Source organism: Trachymyrmex septentrionalis, unplaced genomic scaffold (genome assembly GCF_001594115.1).
Source record: "Trachymyrmex septentrionalis isolate Tsep2-gDNA-1 unplaced genomic scaffold, Tsep1.0 scaffold196, whole genome shotgun sequence".
Classification (NCBI taxonomy): Eukaryota; Metazoa; Arthropoda; class Insecta; order Hymenoptera; family Formicidae; genus Trachymyrmex; species Trachymyrmex septentrionalis.
The window spans coordinates 1251652-1275032 of record NW_017305135.1 but is presented as its reverse complement, the minus strand read 5'-3'; the positions used below and the strand labels follow the sequence as shown (position 1 = coordinate 1275032).

General features: G+C 30.1%; 3 protein-coding genes across 4 annotated transcripts in view; 2 read left to right on the top strand and 1 right to left on the bottom strand.

Annotated features, from left to right (window-relative positions):
- Positions 1-1787: 1787 nt before the first annotated feature.
- On the top strand, positions 1788-8806 carry LOC108747253 (ubiquitin-like modifier-activating enzyme 5). The gene is made up of 6 exons (XM_018484632.1): positions 1788-2135; positions 3621-3756; positions 3824-4020; positions 4107-4293; positions 5962-6295; positions 8565-8806. Exons 1-6 carry the CDS (start codon positions 1993-1995, stop codon positions 8750-8752), a joined length of 1185 nt encoding a protein of 394 aa, XP_018340134.1. The 5' UTR covers positions 1788-1992; the 3' UTR covers positions 8753-8806.
- Positions 8807-9098: 292 nt separating this feature from the next.
- LOC108747205 (actin-related protein 6) lies at positions 9099-10590 on the bottom strand. The gene is made up of 3 exons (XM_018484535.1): positions 10387-10590; positions 9331-10302; positions 9099-9228 (listed from the first exon to the last, which is right to left on the bottom strand). The coding sequence occupies exons 1-3, from the start codon at positions 10458-10460 to the stop codon at positions 9099-9101; spliced, it is 1176 nt and encodes a 391-aa protein (XP_018340037.1). The 5' UTR covers positions 10461-10590.
- A 1074-nt stretch (positions 10591-11664) lies between these two features.
- The window catches only part of LOC108747252 (dnaJ homolog subfamily B member 6-like), a 25929-nt gene continuing 14212 nt past the window's right edge, over positions 11665-23381 (top strand). For both annotated transcript variants that reach the window (XM_018484631.1, XM_018484630.1), the window contains exons 1-3: positions 11665-11900; positions 21659-21765; positions 21926-22035. In XM_018484631.1, coding sequence (XP_018340133.1) covers positions 21701-21765; positions 21926-22035 — 175 coding nt within the window. In that variant the 5' untranslated portion in view covers positions 11665-11900; positions 21659-21700. The remainder of the gene's footprint in view (positions 11901-21658; positions 21766-21925; positions 22036-23381) is intronic.

Sequence of the window (23381 nt, the reverse complement as noted above, 5' to 3'; positions counted from 1 at the left end):
TCAACATGAATCACAGTCATTCCATTTTTTTTACGCTTTTCCTAAATCCGTTATATCCGATTAAGCGGAATAAGCGGAAACGGAACACGCGGAATAATATAAAATCATACTTTTTGTTATTTACAATACTTGTAATAATAAAAATAGTATTTTAATGTAAATATAATAATGTACAGGGTGTCCCATTCATCACCGGTCGATTTGAATTGCGCGTTATTTTTAAAACGTCAAACCGATTAACCTCAAACTTCACATATGTCATCTAGACAGATGGAAATTAATCATGGAAAAGTACACGGTGAAAGAACACGTGCAAATTATTCAGGCGATCTTAGATTCGGCATCGTTTTAAAAATAGCACGAAATTCAAATCGATCGGTGATGAATAGGACATCCTGTATATAACAAGCTGATAAACGTTAAAACTTCTTTAGCAGTAAAATATTTTTAACATAAAATGGACGATGTACCCTAAGAAAAGTAAACGTTGCTAGTTTACATCTTTGTCAGAGGGCAGTAATGCACGGCAGCATTTTGCGGTTACAAGTTTTGGGCTGTTATGTCCTCTCTCAGGTTTCTCTCTGTTTTTAAGCCGGAAGCACATAGAAAAACGTAAGGCCACAAGACGTAATCAGTAAGGATATCGTAAGATTGAATTCGCTATTGGCCTTACGGTCTTTACCGTGATTGGACAATTTGCTTACTGATTACATCATACAGCCTTATGTTTTTGTATGTGCCATGGGCTTTACTCACTTTAATGAGCGCGTTAGAGTGAATAAATGCTATAGTGGGAACATTTTAGAGCATGTCAGAGCATACGACGCAAACAAACCTCTTGTTTAACATTCGGTGAGTAACAAGAATAAATGATGCATCATGCGCATTATGCCTCAGCAAACGAGAATGGATTACAATTTTTTTCTATCCAAATACGTATTTTAAATAGCGAATACCCTTTTTGAATTTAATTGGATTCAATTAGATTCAATTGGATGCAATCGGATTGAACAACTGCATTTCCTATTCAAAATTTTGAATCGAACAGTATTCACAATACACTAAAAAAGCTAATATTATTTTTAGATTGAAAGGCATAGAGATATGCTCCATGCAATTCCTATAAATGAATAAAAACATATTCAGGATTGAAAAACATTCATTTTAACATTTGTGAATTAATATTTCTGAAAATCTGAATCTATTTCAATTCATTCCAATCCATTCTCATTTGCTGGGGCGTAAAACAAAACACAACCTTCGTATATACTGTGCTTCCACTATGCTACAGTATATTGCAGTAGCGCAACTTTCCTGATTTTATGTTGGCCAAAATGAAGTGCGCATGCGTGAAATAAGTAAGTTGTCCCGTCTCATTTCTTTTTTTTATTGCTCTCTCTCTCTCTGTCTCTCTCTCTCTCTCTCTCTCTCTCTCTCTAAATGAGCGTTTCAACGTTCTACTTAAACATTTGTCTTTTAAGCACATATATAGTTTAGAGATAAAATTTAGAGGGAAGTATTACGTGTATTGTTCATTTGGTGAAATTTTGTGTGAGAAATCTCGAGAGATTGGTCTAATTTTTATGAAAAAGTGATAAAATTAAAAGTAAACAAAAGTAACGTAGAAGACCGAGCAAGAAAGATTTCTTTTTATTTATAGCTGCCGCAATTAGTAACATATAATTGTCACTAGAAAATACCAGCTTACACCTTTGACTATAACGTCAAAGGCTTACAGCCCTCGACTGAGTACAGATATGTAGCGTTGTGTCAACGATAACAGACTATTGGAACGTAACTTGTGTCGCCGTGTGCACGAAAGTGTCTAGGGATATTGCAATTGGAAAGCACCCCCTGTGACCATGCTTTGCACTCAGCAACCTGCTTAGTGGCCGGGTCACATCTTGAGAAGAATTGGTACCTACTATTGTTATAATAACGATCTTTTTTTGCAGAATAAATTTAAGTTATTTCTTTTTTTTATTTTGAAATATGAACGAAATAGAATGCTTACGACAAAGAGTCACAGAGCTCGAAAACGAACTACAAGAAAAGAAAGATAAAAATGTGACAGTAAAAACAAGGGAAAAGATCGAACATATGTCAGATGAAGTGGTGGATTCGAATCCGTATAGGTAAGTTTCAAAATATTTGTCATTTTTATTATTTTAGTATGTACAAAATTAGAGGGTTAGCTACGTTATTTTATATAATTCGTTATCGTCACTGATACAATTAAAAGATAATAACATATGCTTTCCAGCAAGTGACACAGACGATACAGTGTAACATATGGTCTGTTTTCTGTTTTCTGCACTAGACTGCTCTAGAATTCTCTTTTTTGCTTTCAAGAAATATCAAACGTATATCTATCTCACTTTAAGTTTTGTGTATATTAAAAAATTATGTACTAGTTCAGCCACAGAAAACAGACCTACAGTGAATCATTACATTATTTGCTAATGTTAAATAAGGATGAAATAATCACTGTATTAACTGTGTTGCTTGCTGGAAACAGAACGATTTTTTATTTTTTTATAATGTTATTAAAGTAAGATATTAGATTTAAAAATTACATTGGCTACGTTTACATGGCTCAATTTACATCTAAAGTTATTACACCGATATTATTATGAAATTGATCAATACATATAATCATTTAATTCTTCAGAGGAATAGCTATGATTGATCAGTTTGATAACATCGATGTTACAACTTCAGCATAAATCAAGCTGTGTAAACATAGTCATAATTTAATAATTAATGTTAACTTTTCTTTATACTAAACTTGTCTAATAACTTCTATAATTCTACTTTATATTCATATTTTTATTTTTTAAAGATTTTCTTGACAAACGCAAATTTTATTAAAAAGTTTTATTAAACATTGTTTTTAAACATTAATGTCATTATTGAGAGTACATTCTAATATTTACTGCCAATATTGAAAGTTTATATAATTTACATTATTATATATACATACTACAGATTTTCAATATTGGTAATGACTCAATGACAAAATATAGTTCAAGGATGCTACTCATAATTCTTTAAGAGTCTTAGCAGAACTCTGACTTATTATCTTAAGACAGTATCTTATGTATGACTTAATCTTATTTTTAGTAACCCACAAGAATTATCTTATGTCTTATGGGTTTTCTACAATAAGCCATTTAGTCATAAATCAGAAGTTAAAAGTTGGAAATTGACAACTGTAATAAACCTTCTACAATGAGCCATAAGTCATAAATCAGAAGTCAGAAACTAAAAATTGACTACTGTGATTGGTTCATTTTTAACTTATGACTTATAATTTATGACCTATGGTTTATTGCAGAAGGCCCATTACTGATCAATTTCCAGCTTCTGATTTCTGATTTATGACTAATGGCTTATTATAGAAGGTCCATTAAAATTATAAGTCAATCTTTCTGCTACGGCTCTAAAAATTGACTATGAGTATAACTGGCCTAGGGCATAAAGTACATATTTTTCTCAATATTTAAATTTCAATTTAAATAAAATGTTTCTATCCAATATTTTATTAAAAGAGATGTATAAAAGAGAATTTTCTAAGCTTTATAAATTTGTAATTGTATTTATTTTCTAATATCTTGCAGCCGATTGATGGCATTGAAGCGTATGGGTATCATTGAAAATTATGAAAAAATACGAGAATTAACGATAGCTATAGTTGGAATTGGTGGTGTTGGTAGTGTAACAGCAGAAATGTTGACAAGATGCGGTATCGGAAAGGTAGGAGTATGATAATAACATAGATTAGTGTTAAATGAATCATTTAATGTTTTACTATATGTTTCAGTTGATACTGTTTGATTATGATAGTGTAGAACTTGCAAATATGAATAGGTTATTTTTTCAACCATATCAAACAGGCCAGAGTAAAGTAGAGGCTGCAGCAAATACCTTGCATTACATAAATCCTGATGTAGAAATTGAAATACACAATTATAATATTACGACTGTTAATCATTTTCAAAATTTTATGAATACAATAAGGTATATGTACATTTACAAATTAATTTTTTTTTAATTGACATATATTTTAGTGGTTTTACTTAATTTAAATTTATACATTTTTGCAGTAATTCTAGTTTGAAAAATGGTCCAGTCGACTTAGTATTGAGTTGTGTCGATAATTTTGAAGCTCGCATGGCAATAAACACTGCTTGTAATGAACTTAACCAAAAATGGTTTGAAAGTGGCGTATCTGAAAATGCAGTGTCTGGTCACATTCAATTTATTGTACCTGGTGAAACAGCTTGTTTTGCAGTAAGACTTCAATTATTTAATAATTGGTACCAAAAAATTTATTTTAAGTGATATATTTTTTCACACATAGAACTAAACATATTAGGAGAAAATGTTTCAAACGAAAGTTTTACAATTTTAAGATGTAAGCGATATTGATCAAATCTCAATTGAATAAAATAAAATTAATGTACACTTGAACTTATAGTATTGATTCTTATAGATATTACACTTTGTTGATTTATTTGCACTAGAGAGACTAATGTCTGATTAGAGCTTGATTATTAAATATCTCATAATTAAATTAAATTATCTCAAAAATATTAATTTTTTGATAGCTTTACCTTAATACTTTTATATGCAGAATAGTTATAGGAATATTATGTTAAAAAAATCATAATTCCATTATAAAAAATAGTGATAATCTTCATATGATCTTTTTTAAAAAATTAATTTTATCATTGTTTGCATCCCTTCATACTATATAACTTTTATCTAATATATACAATTTTTATCTAATGTATGCAATTTTTTTTATAAAAATAAAATGAAAGTTTTAGGGAGGTGAATTAAAGTGGGACATATATAATAGATATATTATATATACATATATATATATATATATACAGTGTCATACATATACAGTGTCTCATTTTAATTCAGACAAATATCTTGAAAAAGACAAAAGTTTTATGGACTGAGTGAATAATGATAAAATTAGTTTTCGAAAAAAATCGATATTTTAAAGGCTATTTAAAAAAATGAAAATATATAATTTTTTATACTTAATATGATTCCTCTAATTATTCTGCATATAAATGTATTAAGTAATTTATTAGTTTTAATATTTTAGTCTGACACTGCTGAAACATATTGAAATATATCTAGAATGTATATATCTCAACTATTAGTATTTTTTGACAATACTTTTATGCAAAGGATAATGAACTGAATTAATCGATGTAAAGAAAACACATAGTTGTTTATTATTCAATATTCAAAGGCGAACACTTTGGATAATACTAATGTCAATAGAACTGTAACTTAAAAGCCTCAATTCGAAAGTATTTAAAAATAATTTTATTGTATTTTTAAAAGTTCTCTTTAAGAATATTTAATCAAGTGTAAGAATATGTAATAAAAAGTTTTTGTAATTTTAATGTGATCTAAACAACATTCTAAAAGATCATACTAACATTACTTACTATAACACACGATTTAGAATTCTATAGCTTTCGTATGAAAATTTTTTTTCAAAAAATACTTTACTTTCAAGTAATCGACTGTATCACTTAAAATGAAACCCTATATATTTGCAAATTATATATAAAAAATAATATATCCAGCATTATGATAAGAACATTAGGAAATAAATACTTGAAGTTTGAATAAAGTTTTTTTTCACTGGTTTTGTCTTTAAAAATATCAAAAGGTTTGTGAGTGTTGCTATATTTTTATCCATTGCTAATGCCAACCATTTCAATTATCCATTGTTTCATAAACCCTGTCGTTCATTCATAAGGGCGAGGTTCATAAAATGTTGGCATTAGCAATGGATAAAAACACAGTAACCTGCAAACCTTTTGATATTTTTGAAAATCACTATGATTTTTAATTTTATTTAAAAAGATTCTATTACTTTATAAAAATTATTCTGCGGTTATTTTAATAGTACATTTGAATTTTCAGTGTGCTCCACCTTTGATTGTAGCATCAAGCATTGATGAGAAAACCTTGAAACGTGAAGGAGTATGTGCTGCGTCATTACCTACTACGATGGGTATCGTAGCAGGCTTCTTGGTGCAGAATACTTTAAAGTTTTTACTAAAATTTGGCAAAATATCTCATTATTTAGGTTACAATGCTATGGAAGACTTCTTTCCTACTATGACTTTGCGGCCAAATCCAAATTGTGATGATGAATATTGTAAACAAAGGCAAAAAGAATATTTGGCAAAGCCAAAAATCCAACAGAACCAAACTGCTATTATTGAGAAACCTGTACATGAAGATAATGAATGGGGTATATAAAATACGCACGCACGCACACATGTATACATATACAGGATGTCTCGTAAGTTTTTGTCAACCGTCTTTGTATAGATAGAGCGGAATTAAACTGAGTCGAAAAGTCCTCTACCATTTTGCAATGGTTAACAAGATATTAATTATTAAAAATCACTAAATATTGGTTTTTTTCAATAATTTCTTTCTCAAATACTGTCAACTTTGCAGAAAAACAGCGAGAGACAAAAATTGTTTATTTTCTTCTCATAAAGTTTTGAGAATTTTTTTAAAATTTTTTAATACCGTATTTTCTCATGTTGATAAAAATAAAAAGATGCAATACTAAAAAGTTGATAAAAAACGCTGGAAAAAGTTTTATGAGAAGAAAATTAATGATTTTTGTCTTTTACAGTTTTTCTGTAAAGTTGATATATAGTATTTGAGTAAAAAATTATTAAAGATCAATATTCGACAATTTTTGTAATTAATATCTTATTAATTATTGAAAAAATTGCAAAATGATACAGGATTTTTCGACTTAGTTTAATCCGCTCTATCTACACAAAAGTGCTTGGCAAAAAACTTATAAGACACCCTGTGTATACAAGGTGGGGCATTTTAATTGCCCCAATTAGATATCTTAAACCTGTATTCAGAACGCATTTACAACACGCTATACTACTATAATTTACATTACGCATACTATAGAATTTTTGAGATAAAAGCGCGTTCTGAATATGAGTCTTAGAAACTAACAGAGATATAGGAAAAAGTTTTATAAATTTGTAGGTTTTTCTTGTAGTTCTTCTGTGTGTGAAAAGAAGGTTTTTAAATAGGAACCACTATTTCTTATTGCATATTCTTTTAGCTGAAGTCAAGACATTTTCAAAAAATTATAGCAAAGTATTTTTTTCATTAAGTACTTTTCGAGTTACAAAACTTGACAGTTACTGTACTGCTGACATTAGCATTACTCAAAGTGTACCACGTAGAGGTAATCTGTGTGTGTAATATGTACATATGTGTATATATGTACATATGTGCATGAGAGAGAAGGAGAATCAAAAGTTACACATATCTTGTTCTTGTTTCTATTTGGGCTGGTTATATTGATGATCAAGCTCCAAATCGACTGACATACATTTCCTGTGCTTAGCATTGCCCAGGATGAATGACGTAGACGTAACGAAAATTTCAATCCTTTCGTTTCCTTATCAATAAAGCATCCCAAACAATCGAAAAGTGTAACTTTTCCTCTCCCACACATGCATGTATGCTCATATGCACACACAATAGGTTAAATTCGACTGAGTAACCTCCGTGTGGTACATCTTGCGTAATGCTAATGTCAGCAGTACAGTAATTGTCAAGTTTTATAACTCGAAAAGTGCTTAACCCCTTCGCCTGCAATATCGTGTAAGATTCGTGATAAGTAAATCGGACCAAATATGAATAATCACAGGTGAGAGCCATGAAAATCAATTAGGCCAAACGTAAACAACGATTATGACACGCGTCATTGGAACTTAAATCATAAGGCAAAGGAAATTAATGAAAAAATATTTTGTTATAGTGTTTTAAAAATGTCTCGACTTCAGCTACAAGAATATGCAATAAAAAATAGGTTTTTATTTAAAAAAATTCACGTTCTTGCTCTAACCTTGATAATATCCCATATACAAAATCTGTTATTTCCACCTCCCCCCTCCCTCCCAAGAAAATCTACAACTTTTATATAAAACTTTCCTATATCTCTCTTAGTTTTTGAGAAATCTACCTGGGTCAATTAAAATACCCCAGTCTATGTGTGTGTACCTGCATGTAAATATGGATAGTTACAATCTCTACTTACAATATTTTTAAAACAAATTTTTTTGTTTGGTCTATTAACATGTAACTGTAGTTACAAATCGATGGTCAATGCGAGTCTAGAACATGGTTGTGAATATGGTATCTTCTTCCACCAGTCTAGAGGTTGTGCGTACAACTAATTACATGTTTTGAGAATACAAATAATTGTGTGTGTGTGTGTGTGTGTGTGTGTATAAAATTAATTAATATAATTTTCTCTGCCCCTCCCTCCCTTCCTCTAATATTAGTTTCAATCTCTGCCGATTTTCAATTGAAGGTCTGTATTATATAAAAATTGTATGTATTTAAAAAATTTGAATTAATCGCATGCATATTTGCACACTAACTCGCACTACTAGTCATCAATTTGCAATTACAGTTACATCTTATTTAACAAATCTTCGAACAATATTTTTAAATATTTCTCTTAATAGGAATTTGCTTGGTCAATGAACGAAGTGATCATTCGGATGAAGAAGCAAGCACATTATCAACTCCAGGTGTGCGACATGCATATACTGTACCAACGCCTACCTATGCAACCAATTCAGAAGAACAAACTATTCCTGAATCTACAGGATTAAGTTTAGAAGAATTAATGGCAGAGATGAAATCAATTTGAAAATAATTCAATGTAGACATGCTACATTTAAAAAATGTTAAACTTTTTTTTATATTTACACAATATATACTCTTTGTCGTAGATGTATAAAATTACCTGTTATAATTTATAAAATTATCTATATGTTTGTTACAAAGGAAGTAATTTTTTAGTAAAAGTACAATATTTTAATAATAGCAATTTCATATTAATAAAAAGATTATTTAAGATATATAGTACAATATTAATTTTCATAATTTGATATAAAATAAAAATTTTTTTGAAATATTTATATATTTTTATATTAATTAGTAGTATCTATTAATTATATCAAAACTTTTATAATAATAGATATTGTATAACAAAATTATACGTCAAATTTTTCAAAACACAGAGATGATCCTTCTTCCTCATACTCTTCTCTTGTCACTAAAAGATTACGAAATATTGCATCTTCTGAAAGTTTTTTCCCACCAAACCATGCATAAGTAACTGGACTAAAAATTGGAAAAATCTTATTAGTCTTATTACATTTTTCACAAAATAAGAAGTAGCAAATGTAATATATACACATATATATATATATATATATATAATACTTTTGTGGTAAGTAGACGTTGACAGAATATTCAGCTGGAGCTAAACTTCTAACTTCTTTGTACACTCTGTCTTTAAATCCTGGAAACTTTGTATTACCACCAGTAAGAATAATATTGGATAGAAAATGAGGCCATGTTTCTTCGTTACAAGCTTTTATGGAATCCATAATAGCTTCTGGAATACCCATTTGTCGAATGCCAACATCTGACGGATGAAATAATATTTCTGGTATTGCAAATCTCTCATTAGTCAAACGTAATATTTGCTGCTCGTTGGGTGGCTCAGGGTCTTTAAGATATCCACGTCGAAGAGTCGTATAATCTGGCAAAACATAATCTTTAATAATAATATTATTCTCTAATTTATATCTGGTTTGTTCCATATCCTTAAAGAAGTCTTGTGATACAAAACAACAATCTTCTTTCACTTGATTAATTACATATGTTTCATCCATAACATGCAGCTGACGATAAGATATGATCTCTTTCAGATGATTTGTTAAAAGTTTGCCACCTACATCTATCCTTCGTATTCCTTCCTTTACTTTTGCATCATTAACATAAGGTATAATGTGTGTAAAACTATAACCACTATCTACTACTATACAACATTTTGTAGTGGGATATTCCATTCTATAATTATAACATGAAAGACTTGCTGCATTTATTCTTAAGAGACTGTGACATTCGTATTCCTCAAAGAAGATCTCTGTCATAGCTTCTTGAATACTTGGAAAATTAAATATAGGTTCGGTCACTATCACCGATAACTGATTTAAATTAACCGAACATGAGTCTTTTGAAAACATATAGTCCCATACAGTTTTTTGAATGTCCCAATTCACTAGATAACCTTTCTGAAAAGGTAAAATATAAAATAGTCCAGAGGCGTCCCTGCACTCTTCGATTTGATTTCCAATGAAAGGTCTGCGACGTTCACTCTTTGCTTTCATTATACAATTTGGAACAAACCTAAAATATTTTCATCGATTAATAAGTAAATGCACCATTTTTCAGTCAGTTGAAACATAAGCGTCTCTTTTAAGTAGTACTTACTTGGGTGTCTCGTTGGCTAAACCAACTTTTGCCGTACAAGCACCATTATCAAGAATAAAAGTAGAATTAGTCATATTTAAAAAAATATATAGTAATTAAGATTTCAAATACAATTTTAATGTAATTGTCAGTAATAAAAAGGGACACGTCACACTTTTTCTTATTCCCCTGCCAAGGACCCAAGGTAAGGGTCCATGCGGCGAATTTAGATCGTAGATCCAGTGATAACCTCTATGAGGAATTAATAGAAGGAAAAAGAAGCAAGCGGCACGGTTTGCGCGGTTCCTATAGTTACTTAGTTAGTTTCTATACCGCATACCGCGTATCGCGCTACATATAAAGGCTTAAACGCAATAGGCAACAGGCAACAGGGAATAATGAACCGTCCAATCAGAGCTCTAGTGTGTAAGGCTTATGTTAATGATGCAAAAGTAAAGGAAGGAATACGAAGGATAGATGTAGGTGGCAAACTTTTTAACAAATCATCTGAAAGAGATCATATCTTATCGTCAGCTGCATGTTATGGATGAAACATATGTAATTAATCAAGTGAAAGAAGATTGTTGTTTTGTATCACAAGACTTCTTTAAGGATATGGAACAAACCAGATATAAATTAGAGAATAATATTATTATTAAAGATTATGTTTTGCCAGATTATACGACTCTGTAAGGATGCGATTACATGGAGTGCAGTACGCGGTTCACGGTACAGTAACTCTTTATCTCATAGAAAGAAAGGAAACGAAAGGAAAAACTTCGACTGATTGGTACATTTTCTTATGCATTACGTGTTATAAGTTATTTAAAAGGCTGTGCTCCTTACTAAAATTGGATAATTTTCTTTATGCATACGTTTATGCGACTATGCAAGTTGTGTGGATATAAGCGAGGAGCACAAACATGCACTCTTGCATAACAAATAATACGTAATATATCAGAAAATGTATCAATCAAAGTTCTTCGTTTCCTTTCTTTCGAATGAAATAAAGAATTTTGATTGATTCACTTTCTTATGCTTATGTGTTATACGATATACAAGAGTCTTTGCTTTTCGTTTTCTTCTATAAAATGAAGTAATCTCGAATCAAGTTTGAAAAAAATCGAATCGGCAATGAATCGAATTTCTCAGAAATCGATTTTGGAGGAGGCGAAGAAAGATCGATTCTCGATGCATTAAATCAAAATCCGGCATCACTACTTTTAGTCCATGATTATACACTTCTTCTGAGAGGACGCCACTTGAAGTCAGTTCAAGTCATACTTGTGAATACAGCTGTATGTAACTATGTACCCATGATGTACCACGTCTAGAAAAGTCGAAACACCGTCCGCGTTGTGCATATATCGCCTTTGTTTGAGGCAACTTGATGATATTTTGCGTTTCTCTACTTTTATTTGTGAATGTATACTTTCTCTTCAATCGAGAAACAAAACGGTTTTCTTTGGATTATTAAAATTGATTAAGGAGTGCGATTGTAGTGATTAACGTGCAACGAACAGGAGCCATTTTTGGTAAGTTCTGAAGGAGACTTGTAACAGAATTTTATGCAATCGTGAAATCAATTGTCGCATAGTTATACTTTTTGTTCCGTTTTTTACTACAAATTTTTGGCGTTTTTATATGCATGCCGTCTAGGAACTAATGAAGGAAGAAAATATTTTTAACAAAAAATGTTGAACGTATGTATGTCGAGCGCTCGTACGTTCGACTTATGTTAATTAAATAACTATCGTGTCGAAGGTACTCATTGTACATTTTGTATCATTGGCCAAAGCATCTTTCTTAGCGTAAAATCTTATAAGAGTAAAGAAAACGAGCTCACTATTTTTAGTTGATAAAACGCGTTTGTATGCGATGGTAAACCGGAGGTATAACCCGGAGGTTACAGTAAGTATGTACATAAGCCCAATTTTTCATTGTTTGCTTAACTTATGATTAACACCCAATGAGCTTCATCCATGACATCATCACAGATGAAGCCCATTGGATAAAATATCGAATCAAGCCTAACTACAAGTTAATCAGAAAATGAACAACTAGATTGAAAATACTATAGTGGATGCTTTCCATTTAGATATAAGTCGACACAAATAAGTATTATTTTATTTTTCTTGACATTTATTAAATAACAAAGGCTGCTTTTTTTTATTTCGAGAAGACAATCGACCCAAGTATTGTTTTATCTTTGTAAATCATTGGCTGCGTTTAGCAGAAAGAAGAGTTTTGCAACTGTTGTAAAATTCTTTAATATGATTGGTGCTGTCCTTAATTCCTCACTGAATCTAAATATAAAACTAATATAAAACTAATCATATTCAAGAATTTTACAACAGTTGCAAAGCTTTTCTGCTTTTTCTGCTAAACGCAGTCATTGAATGTGAAGAAGGATAGAATGATTTGTATATCGATTGTGTCTCTTAGACGGTGTGGGACTCTATAAATGTTTTATCGACAGTTGTCGCTATCGTTAACTAATGACAGTCAATGACAGTCGCACTTTCTTCTAGGGCCCCTATTCTGTAATGTTTTACACACGCCTATCGACAGTTACAGAATAGGGGCCCAGGATTATTTTATCATTGGCTGTTGCTGGTTAACAATAATGACAATCATTAATCAGACGTTTAGCGAATCCTGCTAATGGTTTTTAATTATTTGATTAATTTGTGGTTTAGACTTACAGCGTGTTTGCGATTTGCTGACTCGAATCTATCCTTTTTAGTTGTATTTTTTATACAATTTAGCTCTTCTTTTTCAGATAAAAAGAATAGACTATTGACTAGTAGTTGGGTCTAGTCAGCAAATTGAATACACTAAGCATAAAGGTTGCGTTCTGATATATACTGCCAGTACTAAAAATCTATTCGTGCATGTAACATGTACTATAAATTTTCAGTACTGTCAGTGAATATTAGAATGCAGCCTGTACCTGTGGCACACAATACTTGTTTTCCTGCTGGATTGCTTGCCCGTGCGTTTGGAAATTATATTTGGATGCTGAAAAGTCTGCGATCTATATAGTGGAATTCTAATAATTTACTTGAAATCATACGGTGCGACTGCGGAATAGAGAATGCGTCATAGAAGTAACCAATTAGCGCTTTCGGAATAACGTAGAATAACGCTGATTGGTTGCTTCTATGATGCATTCTCTATTCCGCAGTCGTTTTTCGCACCGTGTGATTTCACCCTAAGACATAAGGAATTCATTAAGAAAATAAGCATTATGAGCATGCCATAGGTTTTAATCTCACTTAACTCGATGATAATAACTGTATTCTATTTGGCTCTTGTGAGCATCATTTATCCTTGTTTAACATTATATTAATCAACAAGAATGAAATGATTTCAAGAGCGTCAAGTAGAATGCAGGTAATGTAAAAATTGTGTTTTTTTTAGCTACTATATTAAGCACTGAAGTAATGTTTTTGTAATGAATAACTTTTGATGTTTAGTGACCAATTTATAGCTACAAAATAATTTTATCAAGTTAAATGAGTTAATGAGCAAGTCTAAATCACAAGTTAATCAGAAAATGAAAAAGCAGTCTTAAAAGTTGTTCTATAAACTAAAAATTTAAGGATAGTTTATAAAACTATCAATTTAGTGATTAATCATAGCTATAAAAATATGATTTTTACATCAGATTAAGTTTAATCACAAGTTAACCAGCTAATGAAAACATGAGTTTTAAAAGAAAAGCCGAAAACGAAACAATGCTAGTGTTGACTTGTGTCGCCAAACAGAAGGCATCTTTTATTTTGCTGTTATCTATTATTAATTAATGATTTATCATAAATTTAGCTGTCTAAAGAATCTATTCACATTATCTACCATCGATCGACGTTTTCATTACTTTTAATATTATCACTCTAACGACATTCAATTTTGGTATCATTTTTAAATTATACTTTCTGTAAAAAGTTCTTCTTTTATATTTTTGGAATTTTATTTTTGTTCTAAGTAAGAATATTTAGATTACGAGCTAACAAGTTTACGTATTCGAATATAATATCAGAATATAATGTAATGGTTCACGGGTATATTTTATATAGTATATAGTACTTACGGTATTAGTTTCGATCATCACTCAACTCTACTTTCAAATGCTGATTACTTTTTTGTTTTATGTTACAATTTTAAGTCTTTAATAAAATCTTGATTCATGGCAAAGATCATGACAAAATACGCAACGTGATATTGAGAATAATATTGAATCGTAGATTGCGTTATATTGTAATAATTGGAAGAAAGAGGATAAGAGAAGATAATCCATTTAATGAATCACTTATTATGATTGTAAATTGTAATAATGAAACATTTAAAACGACATTTCGAAACATACCTATTTATATATACATATAAATCTGTTATATAAGATTATAAATCATCTATTATATACAATATATACTAATTTGTATGTATTGAATTAAAATTTGTTTCGTTGAGTTACATTTAGAGAAAGATGAAACTAAGCCTATTGTTTTTTCTTAATTGTAATTTTATTTCTGTTTTATGTAATAAAACATCGGATACGATGTAACTAAATCTAAATCAGATGCTGACAAACTCAAAGTACTTTCTTTTGAGTAAGAATAATTTATTCTTTTCATTTGTTAGATTTAATTTATAAAATAGCATATTAGGAAAGTTTTCAGTTTTTTCCTCTCGTTAGATTATGGCTACGTTCGGAGAGCGCGCTGTCAGTAACGTTATTTCTGTCATACTATCCTTGTTTCACGTTTAATGGATGAAGATAGAATGATACAAATAGCGCTAGTAGGACTCCCCCGAATCCATGTCTGTCCTTATTAAAATTTAAATCAATATTGAAATAATCGTTTCTTCTGAAACACAAGCCGGTTTCCTTTCCACGCGATAACGCATGGTAAAAATGTTAATATTTAGAAAATTGCGAGAATATTACACATTCGTTTTCCGTTTACCGTGGAGGACTAATATAATAATAGATAAGCGATTAATAAGACGTAAAACGTAACTACATAGGAATCCTAATATATTCGTATTCGAAACAAAGATAAACGTGGCAAGAGATTCGCGCGAGCGAAGAGACATTGCTTTTGCAATGTTGCGCGCACACAAAATCCTTTGCTTCGATATGTCGTTCTCTGGCCAAATACGTAAAACTGACGTCATGCTTTTCTGTAAGAGCATAATATGGACGCCCACTAGAATCGCTTCTCTCATAGGTATGTCTTTCGCGAGTACATACTCTTTTTCAAATCGACTAACGTATTTTTTTGCGACGTCACTTCTTTGCACGCGAAATTGATCCTCTCCTGCAGTTTGATCAATCACAAGACCCGCTCGATCGAAAAACGTTCATATGACGTATCCTTCCGGAAAATCGAGACAAGTATTCGTAATACGTTTTTATTAAGATCGTTTTAAGAGGGAGATTTATGTGGTCAATTTAAAAGTTAAAAGTGAAATTAATTCAGAGAAAGAAATACAGTTCTTTGTTTAAATTAGGTATTTACTACGACAAAATTTTAAGAAAATTACTAATACAGAAAATTTGTAATATAAAACTTATCAAAATTATAAGAATTATACGTGCGTGCGTGCATGTCATATGTCACTGTGAAATCTATAGTGTCAAAATATGAAATTTAACCTAATGTGAGTCGCCGCAGCTCCTACTAAATTATATCGTTATTTTATATTAAAAACAAACACAATACATATTATATATTCGATACTATACAGTGTCACTATAGTGTTAAATTGACACGACATAGTGTCAAATTTAATTATCGTTTCAGTATAAAATAACGATATATTTAGTAGGAGGAATCGTGACTCACATTAGATTGAATTTGATATTAGAGATTTAACAGTAATTAGAAACAGATCAAAAAAACTTCAAAGCCTTCGCGTTTTGTCACAATTCCGCAATTTCTAATAAAGCATTCAGCTATTTTTTAGTCTAGTTTTCATTAAGTTATTTTGCTCAGATTAAACCTGAAAATCAACCATTAGAAAAATATTATAATACAAAACGGTAACAATATAAATGTCAAACTTTCATGTTATTTAGATAGATAAGAAAGATAAAAGAAGGTGCTAAGAATACATCTATCTCGAAAAAAATACTATTGTACCCAATTATAAAATCCAAATGATACTATCTTTATTGTATCAAGTTAAAAAGTAAATCCAAATAGTACTATTTTTATTGTACTGAATTATAAAATCTAAATAATGCTATATCCTTATTGTACCAATTAAAAAATGAAATTCAAGTGGTACTGTTTTTATTATTGATTCTTTTATAGCTTAAATTAAATTAACTTAATTCTTTCTTATGCAGAATAATTAGATCTATCACAAGGTGTCCAGTAATCTTCGAATCCTGGAATTATTCTGGAATTTAATGTATTCTGGAAACTACTAAAAAACTTCCGGAACTTCAGAACTGACCTGGAATTTTTGTCATTCTTTCATTTCATAAAAATCGGATTATCAAAAAAGAAAGAAATAAAAAATACTTCTCACACATACGCAAAAACTATATCAGTAACGAATTTTATGATAATTTTACATGAAGCTTCAAAAGCATGTGCGGACATTGAAATCAGATTAATAACTTATACGAAGTGTTAAATTTAATTATCAGTATAAAATAACGGTATATTTAGTAGGAGTAGTCGCGAATCACATTAGGTTAAATTTGACACTATAGGTTTAACAGTAATTGGAAACAGAACTTAATAAAATAATGTGTGTGTGTGTGTGTGTGTGCGTGTGTGTGTGTGTGTGTGTGTGTGTGTGTGTGTGTGTGTGTGTGTGTGTGTGTGTGTAGACTCAAATGATAAAAATTATTTTGTAATCAAAAGTTACGAGTCGCAACTAGATGACGAGTGTTGGAAATCAATCTAATATTTAATGGTCAATTAAAGGTACAAATAATTTATATTTAGATTGGTTTAAGTTATACAATATGGTCAAATTATATAATATTAGTCAATGGTTATTTTAATCTAGATACTGCTTTTAATCTTGAAATTACAATGGGTGAATTTGAATTGCATTATTGTCTGCAACAATCGAAAGATGGAGAAGGAAGAACAACATCAGGGATATGGACATAAAATATTCGAGGAGTAATAGTAAAATCGTCTTAATATCGCAAAAATTTCGAATAGGAATATGTGATAGAACTGTTACATCTATGTTGACGATTAAATCGCAAGTTTGTTTAGTAGTTTTATAAAATTATACACTGAGGATGACCCAATAGCGGTTGAAATGTATAATTATGTTTTATATGTCTTTATGTTATTACTTTTAATTTAATCATTAAATATTAGATTAATTTTAGATTAATTTCCAATACATCATCTAGTTACGACTCGTAGCCTTTGATTGCAAAAGAATTTAAATGAAGATTATAATGAAGTACTAATAAATTAATGATTTTCTAATTAAACACATAAATTAAAAGTACAGAAAAGATAAAAAAAAGAAGAAAAGATGTATACTAAGAAATAATAACGATGAAAGGTAAACATATAACATTACAAGTTTCGGCTACCGGATTATTCGTACGATTGAACAGTCAAAAAAGTGTTATGTCTCATAAAAAATATTTTTTTGATACTGACAGCCCGTCTCTTTTTTCTCTCAATGCGTGGTGATTCGTTTCAGCGAGCGTTCACATTAATCGATACACAATGTCCGTTTTTTCACATCTGCATTCCAATTTTCTTTATGCTTTTATACTGGTATTTGTTATACTTATATGGATTTATTATACTTATATACATTAGTTTTGATCTTTTACATATGTTTGTTGAACTTTGCTATGAGACATGACACTTTTTTGACTGTTCAATCGTACGAATAATATCGAGTTCTACATCGAGACTCAACCGAACTGCTATATTCTTAATCTAAAACTATATTCTTAATCTGTGAACTTTTGCGACAATTATTTTTTAATTCTGTTTCCATTATATTAACATCTGAAGAGGGCTTGATCCGGTAGCCGAAATTTGTAATGTTATGTTTACCTTTCACCGTTATTATTTTTTAGTATACTTCTTTTCTTCTTTTTTTTATCTTTTCTGTACTTTTAATTTATGTGTTTAATTATATGTCTTTTTTTAAAGGAATGCGCTGGCTCTTATTTCGTCTTTTATTTGTTGTTATTTATTTTATATACGAAGAGTCCTTGTATTTTTGTTATTTAATGATTTTATAAGATGAAATTTGTAATACGTTAATAAAAAGAAAAGTTTTGTTTGGATATAACCTTTTTCTTAAAAATGCAAAGAAGGAAAGTTACTAATAGAAAATTTGGATTTAATTATATGTATATGTACAATATAATTTGTAAAATAACTTCGTCATCATTGTGCTCGTTATAATAGATACTACAACTTTTATTATATCGAAATATTTATCATGCAAAAATATTATGCATATCTCTAGCACATAATTTTTCTTAATGATCATTGTACTTACAATAAAGTTTGGTTAGAGCCGTTTAATTTGAAGACCATATTTATTAGATTTATCTCAATTAGTTCGTCGAGATCCAAAGGGTGGCTACTTATACGGGGACCTCTTCTATATCAAGGATAAGATATCTATTCATGATTAACTTTTTTTTAACTAACGACAAGTTAAGTTGAAGTTAATAGCCTTGAAAATTTAATTTAGTTAAGATACAAGTTAATCTATAATGAAATTAATTGAATTAAAAGTTAAGATAATTTAAAAAAAAAGGTATTAAAAGGTTAAAAGTTAGATTTGATTTGAATAAACAATAAAAGAAAAGACGTTTTATATAATTTTTCGTATTTTTTCCTTCTCGCGGCATATTAAAGAATTACTAGTTATTTTTGTTTACAACTAACGATTATATAATATAAAAGACATAAAATTACTAAATTATATACTCAATATCCCTTCGCATTGTGTCTGAGGATTAACTTTTCAAGAAAGTCAAATTAAAAGTTAATAGTTACAGAAAAAATGTAAGTTAAAAAATTAAGAATCTAAAATGTAACCAAGTTAAGTTAAAATTAATTAACTTTTTAACTTAACTTTTAACTTTTTAACTTAGTACTATCCAAACTTGTTATTTACAGGATGTAATAGAACGACCGTACCATAGACTAATTTCTTGCAAAAATACGCATTTTCTTGAAAAGTGTTTTAGACAAAAGTTAGCAAAATGGTAGAGGATCTTTCGATTCAGTTTAGTCTACCTGCTCAGAATGAATAATGCCGTAATTTAAGGACATCTTGTACACTACGTATATAGTCCTTTTAACTGCGCGCTGAAATAATTTCTTGAAACGAAACGTAAACTCCACTAAACAATCGTGGTAATATCACAACATTAAAATGATCAACAATTTAACAATTCAATGAACTCATAAGCATTTTAGAACGATCTTAATAATTATTTTGGCGCGCAGTTTAAAGGACTACATACGTAGTATACAAATTTATATATAATTATACAAGCACTTAAGATCTAACTAGACCGTGGACCGTACCATCGCTGAGGATCTGCTTTCCAAAAAAAGTATATGTATGTATATACGTACATGATTCTATTTGGCGGAGAGCCAGTTATCGCGAGAGCAAAAGTAGTGACAGTCGAAGTAGCAGTTAACGTTGTGATGACGAAAAATTTTTAAGAGATACGCATACCCGATATTTTTTCCGTTTCCAATTTCAGTTTGATTTAATTCTTTAAAAAACAAACAAATATTTTCCAATTCCCTCAAACATTTCGATTTTTACAAGATTATCTTTAATGGATAAATCTTTTCAGATAACTCATAATTAAATTTAATCTTCAATCGAACGCCGCAAGACAGTTGCATACAATCAAACATTGCCTGTCTTCTGGACATACAATGAGTAATGTACATGAAATTCAGTCGTCGGTCTGTAAGAATACTCATGTTGTACGGCCAAGATTAGAACGAAAATAATACTAGAAATGCAAAATAGGATCAGAACATATAACAAGTAGAATAATAAATCTTATAGGAATCTTACCTTGTCATATTTTGTGAAGGAAACCAGTTTAATTATTGTCCATTAGAGTGAGACTGTAGAAGGAATAATGACATTTAAAGGAACATTGGTTCAACAAAAAAAACTGATTTGTGAGAGCTTAGTGATTCTTTAATATGATTGGTTCTTGTCTTTAGATTTTCGCTAGATCTAAATGTAGGAACCAATCGTATTAAAGAATCACTGTGAGCGCTTACTGATTAGTTTTCTCTGTTGAACGCAGCTAATAACATCAAAGCAAGAGAGGCGAAACAGGTTATTTGAAAATAACACGGAAGGCGAAATGATGGAACTTAGATAAGAGATAATGTATTAAGGATAGATAAGTATGTGTTAGATAGTAACTCTGTGTCATATTTATTTAAGCTTTTTTTTTTATTTAACTACGTGGACCATCTCAGATGTTAATCTTTTATGATATTGTCTTTCACATTGAATTTAATTATGACTAATTTGGAAGTGACTTATCCATTGAAAATGGTTTTGTGAAAACCGAAACGATTGGGAGAAATATACTTGTTTGTTTTAAAAATAAAATATTAATGTTGTGTTTGGCTCATTGTCCTTTGCACATTTAAATTATAATTATCTGAGTCAATTAGATTCTTGTTATTTTGATTTAATTGTTTTGATCGATTTGTTCGAAACGAGCCGAAGTGAAGCCAGATTTGAATCGTGACGGTGATACGTCGAGAGAGTCAAGAAGAGACCGATAAATAGTGATTCGGTGTTAGTGCAAATCTTGCTATTATATCTGATTTCCACCTTTATATTTCCAATTATTTTCGATGATCGACTCAGTTAACTTTAGTCATTTCGTCTTCGGGTTTACTCACCTTTCGTTTGTTAGCGAGATTTTTTCGTTGTATGTGCGTATTCCTATCTGCGCTTGATTTTAATCGTTAATTGACACTTACGTGTCATTGTATGTGTGTGTACACACACACACACACACACACACACACACACACATCGTTACACGCTGACCGATCAACTCACAGAGTCTCTCCATAAACACGTTAAAGATCGTCGCAGTGTGAGAATCGCGCTATTACATCTCACCGTTACGGGGAGTTTAAGGAAGCATGACGTTGTTGGCGACGATATCTCGACATTGGACGACTTTCTATCTACATTATCGTGTTGGAATCGATATCGCGGAATTTAATTATTAACTTTCTATTGATTCTCTCGTATTGTCCGACAGGTGGTTTCCTAGATCCTGATTCATCCTCGAACGTGTTGAACGATGGTCGATTACTACAAGGTGCTCGAAGTACAGCGGACTTCTAGTAGCGCTGATATCAAAAAGGCGTAAGTTTAATCCGTTCATCGATTCTTCATCTATCTTCTTTCAGGGGTTACGGCGTTGTAAACGATTTAAACTAAGTTCTGAAATCTTGTGAAATGATCACCCAGTCGTATTTTTGACAAGCTTTGCTAACGTAATATCCGGCATATTTTCGTTCCACAGGTATAGAAAGCTGGCATTAAAATGGCATCCGGACAAGAATCCGGATAATTTGGAAGAGGCGAATAAAAGATTCAAGGAAATCTCTGAAGCATACGAAGTCTTGAGCGACGGTAAGCATACACACATGTGTCGAGATAATGATAACACTGTTCAACAAAAAAATGCACACGAACGAAGGTAATTGTTTTTCGTAGTTTTTTGAATGCTGAATACGATCTCGTTTCCACATTGCTTTATCATCTTAAAATCTTAGTGTATTTTAATATTATAATATTTTAATATTATAATTATAATGTGTGACATGTTGAAGCAGTTTTATTGCCATCAAAATTAAATATATCATTACTGCAGGATTGAAAACGTTACTTCATTAAAACAACACGTTAACGTTTGCTCGTTATTAATTTTCATAAAAATAACGCGTAAGCATTACTCGTTATTAATTTTAAAAAGAAACACGTTGCTACTTAGAAAGTAATGATTCATTATTTTTTTATAATGTTAAAGTAATATTATATTAAAGTAAAATAAGATCAAAGTAAGATATTACATTTTAAAATTACATTATTTAGTAATTAATATTAATTGTAACAATCAATATTAAAACTTAAAACTCTAAACTAATCTCTATATAGCACGCCTTTTTTAACACTAAATTTATCTAATAAATTTTCTATAATTCTTTGTATTAATATTTTTATTTTTTAATATGTATGTATTTATATTTATCTTTAGGAAGTTAGATAGTAATCACAATATAATCTACAAATACAGGTTTTACTAACAATTTTTAAACATTGTTTTTTAACATTAATGTTATTAAGAATGCACTACAATAAAAAAAATGTTCTATTGAATAAATGAGATAATAAGGGATTAAAGTAATGATAAATGTAACAGCCGAATTTATTATCGTTGCTGTAAAAGTGTAATGATGTCACCATTATCATTACAGAAGAAATAATAACAATAACAATGTTACAAATAATATATAATTGTAACTTTACAAAAAGTAAATAGACATACAGGGTATAGAAAAAGTCCCGGATCTCTTAAATATCTTGAAAAGTAAACATATTTCTGTTATAAATGTTTCATACAAAAGTTGTAAGGGTTTCAAGTAGAGCATTAAATAGTAATAGTAGAAGATACCGTGTCAAGATTATGTAAAAATCATCTTAAAATTTCTAAATATAAATTCGAATTTTTTATTATATATCCTTATAGCTCATCTTGCTTTCCAAAACACTATAATAAAATCTTTTTGTTAATCAGTACTGTTCGAGTTATGAATCTTGAAATTGTAGTACTACCGACATTATCTAAGATGTATCGCGTGGAGGTTGCCCTATCAAAATTATACATTATATGTGCGTGCACGCACATATGTGTATATCTCTTTTTCCTTCTCTCTCACGCCCTCCCTTTGCATGCGTATGTGCGTGCGTTACCATAT

Coding starts and splice junctions, on each gene's coding strand:
- LOC108747253 (XM_018484632.1), top strand. CDS start 1,993: ATGAACGAAATAGAATGCTTACGACAAAGAGTCACAGAGCTCGAAAAC. Junction 4,021..4,106: donor AATTTTATGAATACAATAAG/GTATATGTACAT, acceptor ACATTTTTGCAG/TAATTCTAGTTTGAAAAATG. Junction 4,294..5,961: donor GTGAAACAGCTTGTTTTGCA/GTAAGACTTCAA, acceptor TTGAATTTTCAG/TGTGCTCCACCTTTGATTGT.
- LOC108747205 (XM_018484535.1), bottom strand. CDS start 10,460: ATGACTAATTCTACTTTTATTCTTGATAATGGTGCTTGTACGGCAAAA. Junction 10,303..10,386: donor TTAGCCAACGAGACACCCAA/GTAAGTACTACT, acceptor AAAATATTTTAG/GTTTGTTCCAAATTGTATAA. Junction 9,229..9,330: donor AACGTCTACTTACCACAAAA/GTATTATATATA, acceptor TCCAATTTTTAG/TCCAGTTACTTATGCATGGT.